Below are 18573 nucleotides of genomic sequence, written 5' to 3'. Positions count from 1 at the left end.
GAAAACGGGGGAGCTGGGGCTGTAGCTCAGTGGCAGAGTACTTGCCTAGCATGTGTGAGGCACTGGGTTCCATCCTTAGCACCACGTAAAAAATAAACAAATAGAGTAAGGGCATGCTGTCCATCTACAACTACAAAAAAAAATTTTAAAGAAAACAAAGAAATAGAAAATGAAAAACTGCTCTCAAGACGTCAAGCTCATTAATCTTTCCCCTTGTAACAGGAATTCACCTTTTACATAAGTGTCATAAGATCCTTTTCCAAATAAAGTTTATGTTTATTAATATGAGTATTCCTAATACCTACAGGGCACATAGCACTGAAGCCAAGAACTTGGGGAAAATAAAGAAATCTATCAAAAGTGTATCCATCCTTAGCAAACAGCACCTTGAAGTTGGGATGATAATAACATATGTGCATATGTAACCCAGCCATGAAAGAGTTAATATTAAAAAGATTTACTGCTAATTAAAATGCCTGGGGATGGGGATGTGGCTCAAGTGGTAGCGGGATCGCCTGGCATGCATGGTGCCCGGGTTCGATCCTCAGCACCACATACAAACGAAGATGTCGTGTCTGCTGAAAACTAAAAAATAAATATTAAAATTCTCTCTCTCTCTTAAAAAAAAATAATGCTCAGGCATTGCCAAATGGGGGGCAAAATACTCCCTTGTCTCCACCCATGACTTTAAAAAATAAAAATAAAAAAATAAAATGCTTGGCTTGGGTCTCTGTTAATTTGAACAGCTGTCATCATCTTTCACATAACATCTGCTCAACCCCCATATGCCCTTCTTCATATAAACCTGACAACTGCATCAAATTTTCTCTCTTCCCCCCAAGTCACCCCATACATAAAAGGTCCTGCAGAGGGTATAACCAAGCCATTTTGGTCACATCTCTGTAATGCTTCTAACTCCTCATGTCTGTTCTACATGATTTCAATAATTTCTGACCTTCACATATATCTCTTAATAACCCCACATATTTAACTCTATCAACCCCTTCAGATTACAGTAGGACCTTTATGTGTTTGCCACACGTCTTTCTAAGCATTCTCTATTGATACAAGTTCCTAGGGAACCAATTTGTCATTATCTAGTCTCCTTTGTAATCGGAGTAGAGAACCTAGGTAGGATGCATGTCATAGCTATTTTGTCATTGCTGCAGACAGATTCACAGCACTGTTCTTAAGGGAAAAGTTAAAGGAAGAGGGTGTGGAATATGGCTGCCTCCAGGGCTGGTTGAAAATGAACCAACTTTCAGCAATTAATTCTTTAAAACTGTCTGAGCCTCCAGATGTCCTACACCAGATTCCAAAGCAAGACTTCATTAATATTTGAAAGAAGGCAAACATAGGAAATAAAGCAGTGTAAAACACATTCACAATAACAGGTTTTTAGATTTACATTTCCTGAAGTCCTCCATAAACACTGCTATAGGCGAAGTCTCATCAACCAAGATCGCATCCATCCTGGGTCCGAGGACAAGGTCCAAGTTATAATTTTGACTGGTTCAAATAATAAAAACAAAGGCTAAAATATCAATTCAAAATTGGATACAAGCATACACACATGCACATATGTGCATGAAGACCCTCCAAAGGGACACAAACACACTGACACCCAGAACGAGGAGATGCGTCATCTCAGCCCTTAACTGAGATGAGTCCAACTATTTCTTTTAATAATGACCAAGAACCTTAAATTATTTCCAGTTGCCAAAGAGATGGCCTCAAAGATAAGAAACAGAGACAGCCGGCGCCCCCAAGTTACCTTGCAACGTGCCACCTGCGGTCCACCAAGAGATGGATATCCTCAATTCTTCGGTTGTTGGCATAATGCAAGCGTTTGGGAAGGTGCTGTTTCATATAAGGCTTAAAGTGCTGATCTGGTTTTTTACACTGAAATAAAAATGAACATTGGTCGTTTTCTTCTAGAAGAAATCCTAGGTGTTCTCTCCCTTAAAAGTTGAAGGCAGTTTTAAGCTCAACAAAAGAGTGGTTCCTGAATAAGTGGAATTTGTTACCCCCTATCAAATAATATACACTGAAAATAAATAAGTTTAAAGGGGGTTGGTTAGCTCTGGAGATAGTACAGCAGGCTACTAGAAGGGAGGGAGGAATTTGAAAGACACATTCCTGACTCAGGATGACCCTAAACTGAGAGCAGCTCATACCCTAAGGCCTTTCCCAACTGCTTCAAGTCAAGGGGTAGAGAAAGGGAGGTGTGACACACACAGTTCTATCTGAGGAAAGTTGCTAGTGCTTTAAGGGTCTCTGCCCTGAATCAGGGAACCATGGATCCAGATGGTGGGCAGATCTGCTTCAGAGAAAGTAAAGATTTGATTAATGGTGAATGAAGACTTATCAGTTCTAATGGAAGGATCCAACAGTCTCAGTTTTCATCATTGCCAAGACCATTCTGGGGCCTGCAGTTGACCCCAGGCCAGAAGTTTTGAAGGCTCTCAGGGCAACAAATACAGAAGATGGCAGGGAAGTGAGGAAGATGTTCCTCCAACCCACAGTGGGGGATGATCATGGAAGAAAAGCGCTTGAAGAGCAGAGCCCTGGTGGCTTCCAACACTTACCGTGAGGTTAGCAATAATGACTTTGGGGTCATCTGTGCAAAGAGAGAGGGAGAAAGATTTCAAAAAACATGACAATATTTACTTGCAGGATATTCAATTCTTTATCCCAGAAGAACTATCACTTTAATATTTTATTTTAAACATATATATAATTATGTGGGGTTTCATATTTCAGTAAGTAAAATGCAATTAAACAAGTGAAACAAATCCTATAGCAAACTTGTCTGTTGATCCAGGTCTCCTCTTCTGGAAAGAAATTCCTCCTTTCATAGCACCAGGATACTGCTAGGTAAATTTCTCCCAAGTTGCCCAAAATGGTTCCTCTGAAGCAGAGACTTAGTTTATTTTCAATTTAATGTCAGAAACTAAACTGAGCATTGGGGCTTTCAACACAACTTCCTATTTATCTGCAGGTCTTTGAAACAAGTCATCACTCTGTTTAAAATGAATCTTCTGATCCATTGAGTTAAATATTTAAAGGGAATTTTGTTTTCATGGTCATATTATGAGCCTAATTACATAGGGGCTGTTTCTTTCCGGTCATGGGCACACACATATGCATCTTCTTGTTTTTCATTACCAGCAAACAAAGGCTATTTTAGTCAATACTCTGAACCAGCTAAAAGCAAAACTATGTAAATGATGGCTGTGTATAAACAGGATTATATTATCTGAATGTCCTCTTTTGGGGGGATTGTGGGGAGAAAGAGGAGATTGTAGGTTGTTTGGATTTTGTTTTGTTTTCCAAAAATTTGGTGCAGTATGTCATTATAGAATCAGCAAAAAAAGGAAAACAGCATTCAGGAGAGATGCCCACTGTCACGGTGCAGCCATCCCTGCCATCTAAATGTCAGTGTGTGTATCACTGGCTGCTGCAATCCCTAGAGCCTGGTACACAGTAGGCACTCAGTAAATATTTATTAATAAATATTAATATATGTCTGTTCATATTGCTGGAAATTCATGTTGCCTTGAAGTATAAATACATACACTTCAAAAACTACTTTCGGAATCTGTTCTAAAGCTATGAATCCAAAACTAAAATGTGCAGTCCATCCTATTTAAATCGGGGTTAAATTTTAGTTGCATCTTTTAATGGAAAGTGAAAATGATAACAATAATGGCTAACCCAACTTGAGTTCATACCACGTGCCTGTCACTCTAGAAGAGCTTTGGAAGGGTTTTCTCTCTGGTTGTCCATAATCACCCCAGGAGGGAGATGCTTTCAGATCCTCACTAAGCCAACCAGCTTTGGAAGGTAGAGGAGGCCGCACACTCGGATGCCCAGGCAGCCAGATTGACAAAGCCATCTTTAAATCTCTACACTTTTGAGCCTCACAAACCACAGTCCTCAAAGAGGCCAGAGCAAGTTCATATTCTTTGATAATGAAGAGAAATAAACAGCATGGGGGCAATCTTGTACTCAGATACATTCCAGAGAATTACTAGAAAATAACAAATGCCCAAGTCCATGTTTGAGACACTAGTCCTTCAATCCTGACCTGCTCATCTTTGTATGACACCAAGTCCCACTTGTATGAACAAAGAGTAGTGATTAAGAATAGGCAAATCTGGGTTTCTGTCCCAGCTTGCCACTTCCTAACTGTCCTCTGAGCCAGCTCCTTCACCCCTCTCTGATCATTCACTTGTACTGCCTACAAAGAAGATAATAATACATATCACACAGGACTATTAAAAGGATTAAATAAAATTGTGTACATATTCAGCTAAAATAAGGATGCAATTAAACCACCATCATGATTAACCCTTCCTTAGCTTTGACAATTTGCTAGTGCACGTTACACCAGTGTCAGTTATATATACATAATGTCTCATTTAGTCTTTCCCACAGTCTGTAATTTACAGATCAGAAAGCCAAGGCACAGAGTGTTAAAGAAGCTTGTCCGACATTACCCAGTGAGTCCCTGGCAGAGCTAAGGTTTGAACCTGGACATGTGGACACCATTTTTGCCTTTTGCTACCCTGCTTTCCTGTCTCTCCCAATTAAGTCACATATGATAATGTTTTGTAGAGCATAAAGCATTTCATTTGGGATAGTTATGATTTCACACTTCCCAAGGAAAGTCCCTCTTTCCCCTAAACAACCTCCCTATTACATTTTCAGATATCAAAAATATCTTTTAAAACAGACATACTCTTTCTTACCTAAGCAAAATGCAAATACTAAATTCAAAAGGTACCCAAACTGCTTGCATCTAGTCTATACCAACAGCCCACCTATCTCAAGTGAGCAAAGACGGAGGCTGTGTGGGACAAGAAAGGACAAGGAAAGAAGAAGCAAGAAACACCAATGTTTTGTTTATTTCACAACCTTGCTTGGAACTGACCTTGGAAATTTCCCAAATGTGTTGACTCAGGAACATAATTTGGGAAAAAAACATTTAATTTTCTAAAACTTTAACCTTGGTTTCAATGGTTTCTTATTACCAAGGCTTGAAAACTCCAAAAATGTTCTTTTTTCAAAATTAGCCATGTCTCCAATAAAACTATAGACTTCTCAAAACCTAGGTAGGCAGCACCTAAATGTCTTAGTGCACAAATTTAAAAGTCTTTAAGTGGCATATCATCACTTGACATGTAAAGCCCAAGTGAGAAAATTATTCCTGTTAATTTCACTGCCAATCTTTCAAAACAGTTGCCAATCCCAAGGGCTTAATATTTTCCCCTCCTGGGTTCCACCAATCACTTTGACAAAGGGGAAGAGCCCCTTCCACGTGGTTAGAAACTTTCAGTGTCCAAAAGTGGTTCTCTTTAGACTCTAGTTTTAGCTAAGGAGCTAGCTTGAACTTAATGCTGAAAAACTCTTCTCTTGTAAACAGAAAGTTATGGTTATAAACATGCCTCAAATTAAGTTAAATTTCTACATGATAAAAATAAGAGTAAATATTTACATAATACTAGTCTGTGCCAGGAACTACTCTGAACAATATACATAGATTAATTACCACAGCTCTGTAAATAGCTACTGTCATTTATCATCCCCATTTTCCCCATATCAGAGGAAAAAAAAAAACTGAGGTTTAGGGTTTAAATGACTTACTCAAGGTCATTCAGCTAAGCAGGAGCAGAGCAAGGATTTTTGCCAAAGTGTCCAGCTCCAGAAAACAAACCTTTACCCAGTCCACTGTATTATCACTCTAACCACGGAGCATTTTAAGCATCAACTTACATTTAGCATTGTTGCTAAATTTGGATCGAATTCTTCCTAGAGTTCCAGGCACTAAAGTAATATCATCCACATTGGTCAGGTAATTACTCAGGAACTCAGTTCTATCACATGTAACATCTTCCATACCTATAAGCAAGGGGGAAAAAGCATTTTCAGGCAATATTAAAACTAAAATCTTAAAAGTGTCACACAGACTCTCAAGATGACATCCAAGCCTCACTTTATTTAGTTCTTAACGGGAGGAACCCTCACAGTTGAGATCCTGAAGCTGACTTTCAGCTTTTCAATGGCTCTCTGGGTAACCTTTCACTGGACTTTGATTTAGCCATATCATCTTGCAAGCACCAGAAGATTGAAAATGCATCATCTCAGTAATCATTTAAGTCATTGAGCAAGAACATCAAGACAAAGGAACAATTTAAAGTCATTATGAAAAAGATCTATTCTTAAAATATATACATAGATTTCTTCAAACTCTTCCCAGCTAGGGGTGGTATAAATAACTGGAATACACAGTTCTGTGTCTCTTTTACCAAATGTCTTTCTCCAGCTCACTCCCCACCCCTCGCTGCCCCCCCAGTCTCCCTCCCTTCCCCCCTCCCTCTCTCTCTGCCTCACCCTCCCCCCTCCCTCTCTCTCTGCCTCACCCTCCCCATCCCCCTCTCTCATGCATCTGCTATCTTAAGCACATAATCACCAGCCCTCACTCTGTCTCCTCTGGTGGCCTTGGATGTTACTGACAAAACAATACTGGCAACAAGAGATGAGAAAGGAAAATGTCAGCTCCAATGACCACCCAAACTGAAAAACAAAATAATTCTGAAAACAAGTTGTAAACAGTGTAATTAGAACCGAAAACTAGCAACTAGAGCACAGAAAGGGTCTAGATAAGGAATTGTTTTTAACCAAACAATGTTCTTTCTCCCACCTCAAAATTTCTTTTCTTCCCTCCATCAAGGAAAGTTTCTTGATTGATATTTTTAAAATAATAAAAACAAACTGGAATCATAAGCTGAAGGCATCTAGTAGAGATCTTTATTTGCCTTTTGGGAATTTATGACATGGAAATTTCATGAAGGTTTAATAGACAGTAGTCCCTCCACATCCAGTTTTGCTTTCCATGGTTTCTGTTACCCATGGTAAATAATAGTCCAAAAATATTAATGGAAAATTCCAAAAGTAAACAATTTGTAAATTTTAAATTGCCATTCTGAATGCAATGATGAAATCTCATGCCTTTCTGCTCTAAACTGCCCAGGACATGAATCATCCCTTTGTCCCAGCGTATCCACATTATATATGCTCTCCACCCCATGCTAGTTGAAAGAAAGAGGCAACATTCATATAAATTTTATTACAGTGTATTCTCCTAGTTGTTATATTTTATTACTAGTTTTTATTGTTAATTTCTTATTGTGTCTAATTTATAAACTAAACTTTATTGTAATTATGTATGTATCACTGGCTGCTACAAAGCATGACATATACAGGGTTTTGTATTATTCACAGTCTTAGATATCCACTGGGGCTCTTGGAACATACTTTCCTTGGATAAGGAGAGACTACTTGATTGCTTTACACAATCCATGATATGCATATTCTCTAAGAGGGAAATAGGTGATTCCGTAAAGGCTTCCTAAGGTTTTATTTTATTTATTTTTATTTTTGAATTTTTTTTAGTTATAGATGGACACAATACCTTTATTTTATTTATTTATTTTTATGTGGTGCTAAGGATCAAACCCAGTGCCTCATATGTGCTAGGTGAACCCTCTACTATTGAGCTACCACCCCAGCCCCTTCCTAAGGTTTTAAACTAAAGAAATAAAGCCCAGTGTGGCCCAAACCTGGTAAAATTCAAATGATAACCTCCTGTGATTCCAGATCCATATCCTGTATCCTTTCTTAAATATAAATTAGAAGGAAGAAAGAGAGAAAAACAAATCTCAACATAGCATAAGGGTTATATATCATTTCCTTTAACACTCAAAACTCTCAGGAAGAAAATTTTAAAACAAACAAGCAAAAAAACCTCAACTACCACAATCTTAGCCCAAGGATGGAAAGTCTCCAAATAGATATTAATGGAGGACTGGAGGGGTCTTCCACTTGTTACATTCTAGGGAGTCACTGATGCCGCTCCCAGGGTGCATGACCTCCCTTGCTTTCAAAGTTCAGGGGGCAAGTTTGCTTCTCTGGCATTGCCACACATTCCACCTCCAGACCAACTTGGCATGGTTAGAGTCAGTGTTCTCCATCTTCAGATGAGGAGCTCACACTTCAAGAGGCCCCAGAACTTGTATAGCATCAAACAGTGGCAAGATGGAATTTGAGCTTTGCTGAAATTCATTCTGACCTCAAAGCTCACACCCCACAACACTAAACCCTTTTTGGAGAGAGAGACTATTGCTTCCCCAAACCAAATGGATCTACTCATCTTAGAAGCCTGCACACTGAGAAAAAGTTTTATTCTGTCCATGACTTTTACAGTGCTTCAGCATGTGATTCACTGGGACAATCTACTTCTTAGACACCTGCCTCCAGCATGTGAGCAAATACTCTTGACACATCTGGGCGACTCAGTGGAATCAGCTGTGTTACATGCTCCAGATTCTCTGTTCTGTCCTCCCCACTAAGCCAAACTCACAGAATATAATTTCACAGGGGGTAACAGGCCCCTCGGGGGAGCAAGTGAGTCCCCACAGCTTTTCTCCCCACAGTCTGTCAGAGATCTTCTAGAACATTTCAGACCTAGAGCCCAGCTTTGACTAGGAAGATTCACCAGCTATTCTCAACAGAACTGCCAAAGAGTCAATGAAGTTTTCATCTTCCAAACTCTACTAAAAGGGAGCAGTTAGGAGTTCCAAGGTCATTATTTCAATTGGGTAGTTCAGGAAAGCAATGTGCATGTCTATGAAATAAAAACGTCCCATAGGCCCCGTCATCCTACTGTGTTTATAAGGTTCCACCTCAGAGTGAAGCTGTCATGAGTTTTACGACTTTATAAAATGTTTAGAAAACTGCTCCTTGAGCTGCTGCCGCTGCAACAGAGGGCGCTGGTTTTGGCTTTGAATTCTTCAGTGAGTTAGGGAAATGGCTGAACTTGTAGTACATGGCTTCTTTGACAAGACCCTGTCTCTCTGTCTCCTTATCATATTCCCATGCATGTTTCAACCACCCAAAATCTGTGGGCTCCTTTGAGGGGTGTGGTCCACAGGGATGGGAGATGATCACCTGATGTGCCAGATTCACAGAGCAAGTCCTTAATATCACACAAGTGAATCACCTGCCTTCAGAGACAGATTTCGAAGAGAGGCCTCTCCTGCAAAGAATAGAAAGATATAGAAGACCCTGATTTTGATTTAAAAGAACCCAGGGTCATCTCAGGTTGTTTGGAATCATGACCTGATTTCTTTCCCTATCCTGAAGAAAAGGAAAAGGTGGTGAAAAATAGAAACTTGGATTCTGGGGGATGCCAGTGTTCCTTTCCTTTACACCCTCAGAAGCATCTATTTATCTATCTTATTAGCAAAGAAAAACAAAGCTTTACCGTGATCTCCAACAAAGATGACATTCACACACCGATGCAGCTTGAGCTGTTTCAGTCCATCCATTAACTGTCCCACAGTTTTGTCAATTTCCCTCAGAGGATTCGTCATCTGGAAAAAAGAGCAAGTTAGTTCTCACAGGTTTTGTTTTTGTGGTTTCGGTTTTTGACCTTTCAGTTTCCACAGATGGTCTACCCTTAGAACATTCTAGAAGGAAAACTTCAGGCCCAGTGGCAGAGCTTTGTCTAAAGGGGAGATTTTCCTGCCATTTTTAATGGAAATCTGGTCTAAGGACTTCATACTTTTTTCAAGATAATTAATAACTCTCCTCATCCAATTCTTTTCAAGATTCTTGGATATAAAAGTAGAAATATTAAATTCCTTTTAGAGAAAAGGAATTTTTTTGGAAAATTTCTTAATAACAGCATCTTTTAAGTTCAAGAGTTTTGAGAGTGAACAGAAAGTTGGATGGATGGTTTAAGCCCCTTGTCTCTGTGTAAAATCGCATTAGGCTCCAAACTTAGGCAAGAACAGAGTGCTACATGAAATGATAAGCTCCCATAGGGTAACAAATAAGAACATCACTAATGGGACCCATCACATGTCCCAAAGAAATCTATTGTCAGCTTCTAAAAGCAATAGTTAATGGAAGAAGTTTTCTAAGAATCAAGCTACTGTTCCTCCAATCAGTTCTTTTCAAGCGAGTTTTGAGCGAAATGAGAACTTACAAGATCCCTAACTGAAAAAAAAAAAAAAATGAACCAGAGTTTGTTCTAGAACGTTTCTTATTTAGTCTAATACAAAAACTCACTTCTTCTCTGAAGAACATTTTCAAAGCCTAGGAAACATAATCATCTCATATTTTTCTTCAGATGCAAGTCTAACAACTCAAGCACTCCCACACACTACAGGTCTCCCTTCTCAATCTCATCTCTAACTGTGCAACGGAAAGATTCTTATATGAAACTTCACATCAGACAAACCCTTGAGAGCACTCTAGATGAAGTTTGCAGTTTAGCTGGCAATCACACACATCTACCTAAGATAACCAGGATAAGATCAGAAGAGATCTGAATATCATTATTACTCAAACACATAATGTGATCTTCCACTGGCACCTTCACAGAGGATTCAAGAACTTTCTTCCTATTGTTTCATCAGTGAAATCAGGTATAGACCTTTTTTCTTCATGGGAGGCATTAGTATTTCAAAACCTCTCCCAAGGAATAAGTTAGAACTGAAAGTTTCAGAAAGAGATGAGCAATGGAATGTGAAGGGACTAACAGATGAGGGGCTCAGCGGCACTTGCTTCTGAGAAAACCACACTCTCCTCCAAGATCCTTGTCTAGATAAAGAAATACCAAATGCATATATGTCAGTCCTTGGCAATGTCTTGTTTTCCTTGATTCATCAGGACAATTCAGGTAAAATCCAGAAACTACTTCTTAGTTTCTGATCTGTTCAGATAACTATAAATAAGAGATGGCCTCATAAGTATTTGAAGGTTTCAGGAAAGTAGTAACCATAGGCTCTTCTGAATGTACCAGGACAAGTAAATATTACTCACGTCATTATGAGAAAACACACGACTCTGCCCGTTGTTTTTTTCTTTCATTCTATCTCAGTTATTGCCTTGCCTGTACTCTAAGATTGTTTCTGATCTCTGAGAGTACAGACCACTAATCTAAGTCAACTTTCTATTGAATTCTAATCTACATAGTTTTTGCCAACTCCTCCTGCTACCTTGTGGGGTCATTCTCAAGAACCAAGGTCACAAACCATTGACTAATTCTGTGCATAAGTGCAAGCAAAACCAATAGCCCTCTGGACAGTCACTCCAGCCTCAATGTTAATACCTGTTTAGGGACAATGAACTCTGAAGAAAGTCAAAGACTCCTTTTTTTTTTTCTGTCATGCAAAAGCTCAAGAAGTCTTCATATCAGTGTTCACCTCTGAAGTACCAGATTCTTCTGGACTCCAAGCCCAAGGACATGGCACCAGAGTTTTTCTAAAACTTGTATCCAGCCAATTTTCGAACTGAAGCACTGGAGGAAACCTTCAACTCAGACGTGCCCGCCACAAAGCTTTGGAACAATAGATAAACTTACTTTGTCCTGACGAGTTTCCGCTGCATAATGATCCATCCTATGTAATTTTCTTCTTCTTTTCTTTGGAGGAGCAACGGGTCTTTCCTGTCTCCTCTTAGGGGCAACTTTCCTCTTAGGTCTCTTAGCCGGAGTAAGAGATGGGCCATAACTACTCTCCTGTACTGGCGGATAGAGATGTCTGCACTCAGAGGCCGTCTGTCCCTCTGGGTCAGATGATAAAGCTCACCTTTTCCGTCTGGGGTCAGCAGAGGCTTAGAAAGACTAAGGCTGCTTAAGTGAGAACACATGGGTAGGACAGGTGATTCAAGGACCTCTCTGGAGAGAAGCCTCCTAAGCGGGTCTTGAAGCTGTTGTCTCAGCTTCTTTGCTGGGAACAAGAATGTAATTTAAGACAATCTAATCACATGGGCTTCTTTTAGCTGACAAGCTTGCTCATAGATACACCCAAAGGTGACATTAGAGAAGTCCTGTAACGCAGAACTCCTGCATTAGGGAGAGGCTGATCCTCGGTTACAAAAAGCTCTCCATTAATAAAGTACTAGTTTACCACCAGAGAGAAGACTAGTCACTTGGCCATCTCAAGATGGGAATACAATTCATAAAGGTGGTTCCAGTTCAGAAAAGCATGGGTATCTAACTGTCATGCCACTAAATTGGTCACAGCACTGTCACCTTCATTGGCAAGGATCATGGAAATTTTTTAACCCAAGGATGGAATGAAGCATGAACAACTCCTTGGTCCTGAATACATCTGACACATCGGGACTTCCAGCAGGAGAGAGAACCTCTCACTGACGACCAAAGTTTCCGGTACAGAGGAACTTGACATAAACAGTACTGTATTTTCAGAAATGCTCTTTGAAAATTAGATAAAATGTGACAATTCATCAAGATTTCCTCATCTTGGTCTACAGAGCCAGGATGGCTCTATTTACATCTTTGCTGTCCCTTACATCCTCCCCTGATTGGGAGGGTGGCAGTGCTACAGATTTTGTTTCAAACTCCAGAGAACAAGTGAAGTCTGATACTTAAACTGAGTGAAGAAGACAACCTTTTGGGACCTCCAAATGCTGGAGAAAAATAGGCCCCTGATTTGCTGATGGTGCAAAGGTGAATTAAAGCAGCAAGCTCTGCTGTCTACGTAGCTAACTTCTCTCCTGGCAGGACTGTTCCAAGAGCCATTCAGATGCAGGAAGGGGCAGGAGGAGGAACAGTGTTAGTGTATCCAAGAAGGAGAACATCTGCCATGCGCTCTCACGGTTTCCAGGGCAAGCGACTGCAAGGGCTCTTCTGTTTCTGTCTCATCCTCTTTCTCCGGCAAAGCGATCTAAAGACACAGCCCCAGAGACTTGGATTTGGTTTGGTTTAATGCCTCTAATTTTAGGCAAATCTCCACGAGAAGAGCAAGAAAAGGAAAAGAAGGATTTTCCATTTCATGATCACCAAGTACATTCTGCTAGCACTCAAATCTGCCCATCCAACACCAGGCCACTTGCAAGAGACTTCAACATTCCAAAGACTCCCAAGGTGAGCCCTTCCGATTGCAGCAGGTTAGAGGAGCAGGAGAAGTAGGGTTTAGTCAAACTGAGTTTTCATCCAGGGATTACAGTGCATGTATTTCCTTCTTCAAATGTTAGAGGGAGATGAAAGCTAAGTTTTCAATGACCAGCCATACTGTAGCCTGAATTTAGAAGTTTTAGCCTGAGGTTATTAGGAGGATGGGAAGGAGAGGGGCAAATTTCCCTGCTTTTCAGAAGGATATGTTGCCATCTGAAGGTAGGGACTAGCCAGCCAAAGCTCTGCCTCTAGGTCTGGAGGAGCAGCCCAACGAGAGGTCACAGAAAAGGCATACAAGATTTAAGAGAAAAGGGTTGCGCCAATAATCAAAAGCAAGCTTATGTTTGAACATTCACCATTACACTATGAAACCAGGAGCAATACACCATTTCTGGATGCCATTAGCCCAGTGTTTGGTCATCTTAATACCTTTGAGAATCATCCTGAAAAGGGGTACTCAAGTATTATGTAAACAAAGCACAAACTCTAATTGAGTTCATCTTATTGTAGCATACAACATTCTGTTAGATAGAATCATTTCAATTAAATTTCAAATGCAAGTTATTTTCTCATATGTCAAGGATAGCAGGCTAATGATTTTAAAAGTAGTTTTTCAAGTGTATAGTCTTTTCATGTCCATAAAAGTATATAGGGATATCTATGTATTAATCTGCATATAGGACACATAGGCATATAAGCCAATTAGTCTATGCCCAAAGAAAGATTTTGCCCACTTGCTTTGGTTTTGTGTTTAAAACTGTAAATTGTTTTGTTTTGTCTTGTTTTTAGTTAGAATAAGATTCCTAGAACCACATAAGAAATAGTTGAAACCTGAAAATACTCCCTCCTTTTTCAGAAAAATCGACCAGGTGATCAGATTACCATTACTGAAGAGATAATCTAAATTATCCAATTAAGAGTATTTACTCAGTAGGTATATGAGAAAACACCCATCTGCAAATATTAGTACTAAAAAGAACATAACATGAATAGTTTCAACTTTTAATTCAAAAATACTTTAGGAGTAGAGATCCACTTGTATATTTATGAGCACTCCTGGACATAGAAACCATCTTTACAGCAAATTAAAGCATTCTATATCACACTTCATTCATTCGTTGCTCAGAACTTAAAATGTTTGTTTCTTAATTAAAACACAGGCACATCTACTTTCAATAGGTAATTGTAACTGAAATACATGCTAGAATTCCAAAGATGTTCATGGAAAAAGAACAGTTCTTATTAAACTACACAACCTAAAGTATAAAATGAGTGATACTTCATCTGTACTGTTAAAAGCCAGCTTCTGAATTAAAGAAAATACCCTGTGTGATTTGAACACACTTATTAACAGACCACTTTGCTGGTTCCCTGGACTGAAGGAGCATTAAATGTTTCCACGAAGCCGGGCATGGTGGCGCACTCCTGTAATCCCAGCAGCTCAGGAGGCTGAGACAGGAGGATCGCAAGTTCAAAGCCAGCCTCAGCAAAAGCAAGGCACTAAACAACTCAGTGACACCCTGTCTCTAAATAAAATACAAAATCGGGCTGGGGATATGGCTCAGTGGTTGAGTGCCCCTGAGTTCAATCCCCAGTACAAAAAAAAAAAAAAAAGTTTCCACAGGAAGGCCATGTTATGGGAGCCAGAAGTTCTGAGGATCTGTCTCCAGGTTCTCCACTTACCTGCAAAGCCACTTGAGCAGCCCAAAGTTCTTCCAATACCAGTCTCCTACTTTTAAAAGAGTAGCTATACCCAAATCTCTGTTCTACCTACCCTTGGGGTCTTTTAAGGGATAATATTCAAGCAAAGCTGAACTTTACATAGAGCACATGGAATTGCTTAGGTGTTTCGTAAGGATTTTTTTTTTTAACATTTTAACAAAATGTGGTTCCTTTTGTTCACTTTAGATTAATCTCAAAGAAACTCATCCTAAAGATAAAACAATCATTCTTTTTCTTTCCTTGAAAAATAAGATTTGTGTTTCATGTATGCAGATGTTTATCTTGTTTTATCATTTGTGTTTCATAATCATGCAAAACTGATTAAACATCAAAGGAACAGAAAAAGAACACCAGATTTATATGACTTCTGTGATTTAAGACAAAGAATGGTTTCACATAGCCGTTAGTTTCTAATGTTTAAAGAAAAAAAAAAATCACTGACCACTGAACTGATGGATGATTGAACATTCAAGCACACTTATAACTTCTTGGTATTTACTGCCTTTATTTACACAGGCTGCAATTTGTTCGAAACTACTTAAGCTAAGATACATCTATCTGTATCTCCAACTCAGCCTTATACTGAACCCAGTGAATTTAATTATAGGCAACAGTTGTCATAGGCTAGTAGAGAATTAGAGGCAGTTTCCCTCAAAGAGTTTTTAAAACAATTTTTCAGCTGAAATCAAGTTTTACTATGTTCATGCAGACATATCATCCCTGTTAGGAAAGAAATGCTAAAGACATTTAAAATATGAAAAGGTTTAGATTTGCAGACTTCGTGTTTTAAAATGATCTTTGCTGAAATATTGGGAGGATTCCACCCTGGATGAAAAAGGAACATAACAAAACACAGCTATTCCCCTTCCCCATCTTCTGAATTTGAAGTTTTACTGGCTCCTACCTTACAAACAGACTGTCTTCTAAGATGACTGAGCACTTAATAAAGGGTACCTCACAACTCTGCTGAACAGATTCATTGGGTAGCATGTTCCTCTCAATTAAGAATTAATTTAACCTTTGGGGTATGATGGATATGTATACACCCTTGAATGTGGTGATGGATTCACAGTATAAATACCAATGTCAAAATGTACCAAATAAAAAGCATCCAACACTATAAACTACTAGGATGGCTATACTTGCTAAGACTATCAGAGCTGCTTAACTGACCTACCCTCTTTGAACAGCATACTCATTTTAAAGGTGTTAAAATTCAGTTGTAATGTTGCATATTGGAGGTTTCATCCCCATATGCCTTTCCACTCCTTTCCGATGGTGGCTGGTGCCAACCCTTCCCAATTCTTCACATGGTAACTGATACCTGCAAGCTTGCAATACACCCCATTCCCATTAGCATCAAGTTTAGGATATGTTTCAATATCAAAGGAATCTGAAATGAAGTTCCTGTAAGAGAAACAAGTATATTTAAGATTTTTTAAAAATGTTTTAGTCTTGTAATTCTGAATAAACCTTGTAGATTACAAATGCTCCCAAAGACTGTACAAATCCTAAAATAAGGTCAGTAGGTCAAGTAGCCCAGGGGCACAGATTCCCCTCAAGCAGATGATAAACTACTAACCTCAGGGCCAAAAGGGCCGTATTTGTGTCCAGAGAAATCAGGTTGTTCAGAGTAGAAGGCATAGACGGAAGGCCTACGAGAAGATTGGAACGTTTATAATTTGCCCAAACCACACACAACAAAGAATATCAAATATCCCCTACTCACTTTAAAAAATAAAAATCCTTCAAGTTTCGTTAATCTCTCAACCACTGTCAGTATTACCATGGAAAAACTTTTTTTTTTCCTAATGCTCCAACACCCGCCATCCCACTACACCACCCTCACTGTGGTAACTGCCTGGTACCACTTTCAGAAATTAAAAGTCACAAAGGAAACTCTGAGCATGTACTCAGAGTCTCAAGATAATAGAGCCCAGTGGTAATTCACATGGGCCATGAAATCTGCAGCCAAAAAGATTTACCCCTGTTCAAGTGCAAAGTTGGTCTTAATGCTTCTCGGTCTTTGAGAAGCTGATAGTTCATTTATCAAAGCCAGAAACTCCCTTCGGCTCTGCTGTAGTGGCCAGGATTAAGAGCTGGAGTAATCCATGTAATTAAATGGTCCCCAATCACCAAATCCTTCTTAGGGAAATAACGCTTAAGGCTAATAACCACAAAACTTTTAATAATACCAATCTTTGGCTGCACTTCTATTTCACAGTCCATCTAGTATTTCACCCAAGTCTAACCAAAGATGGAAATGTACTGAAGAAAGAAGAGAGAAGGACAGAGGAAAGCAAATACCTCTCGTCATCTGGCAGGGTGAGCCACTGCAGGATGGTCAATATTCTCCGCTCATGGGGGATGGCCCTGTAGGGGATAACCAGCAAAACATGTTGGTAGGTGTCTTTCCACAGACTCAAGTCTGTGAGTCCTGGCTCTTGCACCCAGGCCAAATGCTCTCTACTTGCCACCATCTGTTTTCACTTCGTTGTAGTAAAAAGGCCCTCTTTGGAATTAGCATTTAAACTTCCATTTCCATTTGTAACATATTACATTGCTCAACCTCTTCCACAGAAGACTAGACTGGAAATTCTGATTCATGGTCACAATGAGGAACCTGTCTTGCTGATGAAAAACTCGGCTACAAGTAGAAAAGACCATGGCTTCAGAATCATTGTTGTTCAGTGGGTTTGGCATCAGCAGTGTCAGAGGAGGGAACAGGACTTCCATGCGCACTTTGCCTCTTTCCAGCAGGATGACCTCTGCTGTCCTCTGTGCCACTTGACCTCTCTCAGCCTCAGTTAACTCATCAGTAAAACAAAGATAACAGCAAAGCACACCACACAGCTTGTTTCTATGAATGAATTGATACGAGGCAACTAAAAGACACAGGGTCCCTGGTACACAGTTAAGTGCTAAAATCATTCTTTTATTGATGATCATAATTAGTCATCATTCTACCTCTAAATAGTTAATAACTTTAAAAACATTATCTAACCTGAAACTTTAAATTCCTCCTGTATAAAATAATGGGTTAGGGAAGGTATTCTTGAAATTCTCTTCCATCTCTATAAAAATCTATCAGGAATAGGCACATATAATTATGAGACTGACAAAAAGGGTATAATCTTCATCCACAATGACTTTTGTGTTTAAGTCTCATTCCTCTGTTGAAATATAATTAACCTAAGCCTGGCACCAACTTGAAGAGCTCTTGGCTACCATGATAGCACTGCATCTTGAGCCGAGTTCCATTAGGATATTCATGTCTGAGCCATCCCCTTGGCTTGTGGGGAAATTTGCTTACTTTCTTAACCTGGAGCACAAAATGCTTTTCACTCCCCTACCAAGACCAGGCATTCGAAGCATGTTCATGATGAATTTAGATGAAAACTAAAGTTTGATTGTGGTAAGGAAAAATCGTTATGGAACCTTGGGTGAACCATTGAAACTTCACTCCTGGTGGACATGAGCAAGAAAGCTAGGAGAAAGAAAGCTCTTCAGAGCCATGGTGGAAGGCAGAGTTGGCAGAGGCTGTGGGCCAGCAGCCGCTCCCTGTCCCCACAATCACTACACTCCCCCACCGGCTCCACCCATCTCTCCTCTGGGCATTTGTCATTCTTCTGGCATCCTCTCTGTCTAGAGCTATCATACACACCAGAAAATCATGTTTATCATAAAATGAATCCTGCTTTAAATATATCACAGTGCTGTTCAATAAATGCGACCCTGTTTATTATATCTTATAATTGAATTAGAAATAGGCAGAGCAAAGCCAGGTTAATCACTTAAGGAATTTAATTCTTCAGCTTTAGAAATCCTTTTTATCTGAACAAAATAATTATGATTACATA

General features: G+C 39.5%; 1 protein-coding gene across 5 annotated transcripts in view; it reads right to left on the bottom strand.

The window, feature by feature from the left end:
• Positions 1-18573, bottom strand: part of Enpp2 (ectonucleotide pyrophosphatase/phosphodiesterase 2) — a 109303-nt gene that overhangs the window by 26754 nt on the left and 63976 nt on the right. For 3 of the 5 annotated variants that reach the window (XM_026393863.2, XM_026393864.2, XM_077800446.1), the window contains exons 10-15: positions 17021-17086; positions 16296-16368; positions 9329-9437; positions 5779-5904; positions 2589-2620; positions 1775-1902 (exon numbers count right to left, since the gene is read on the bottom strand). In XM_026393863.2, the coding sequence (XP_026249648.2) occupies positions 1775-1902; positions 2589-2620; positions 5779-5904; positions 9329-9437; positions 16296-16368; positions 17021-17086 (534 nt within the window). Of the gene's footprint in view, positions 1-1774; positions 1903-2588; positions 2621-5778; positions 5905-9328; positions 9438-11434; positions 11591-16295; positions 16369-17020; positions 17087-18573 lie in introns of all 5 variants that reach the window. The other 2 variants (XM_026393865.2, XM_026393866.2) reach the window with 1 other exon arrangement.

Source organism: Urocitellus parryii, chromosome 7, assembly GCF_045843805.1.
Source record: "Urocitellus parryii isolate mUroPar1 chromosome 7, mUroPar1.hap1, whole genome shotgun sequence".
Classification (NCBI taxonomy): Eukaryota; Metazoa; Chordata; class Mammalia; order Rodentia; family Sciuridae; genus Urocitellus; species Urocitellus parryii.
Note: the sequence above shows the minus strand (reverse complement) of the source record. Positions and strands in the feature narration are given on the sequence as shown.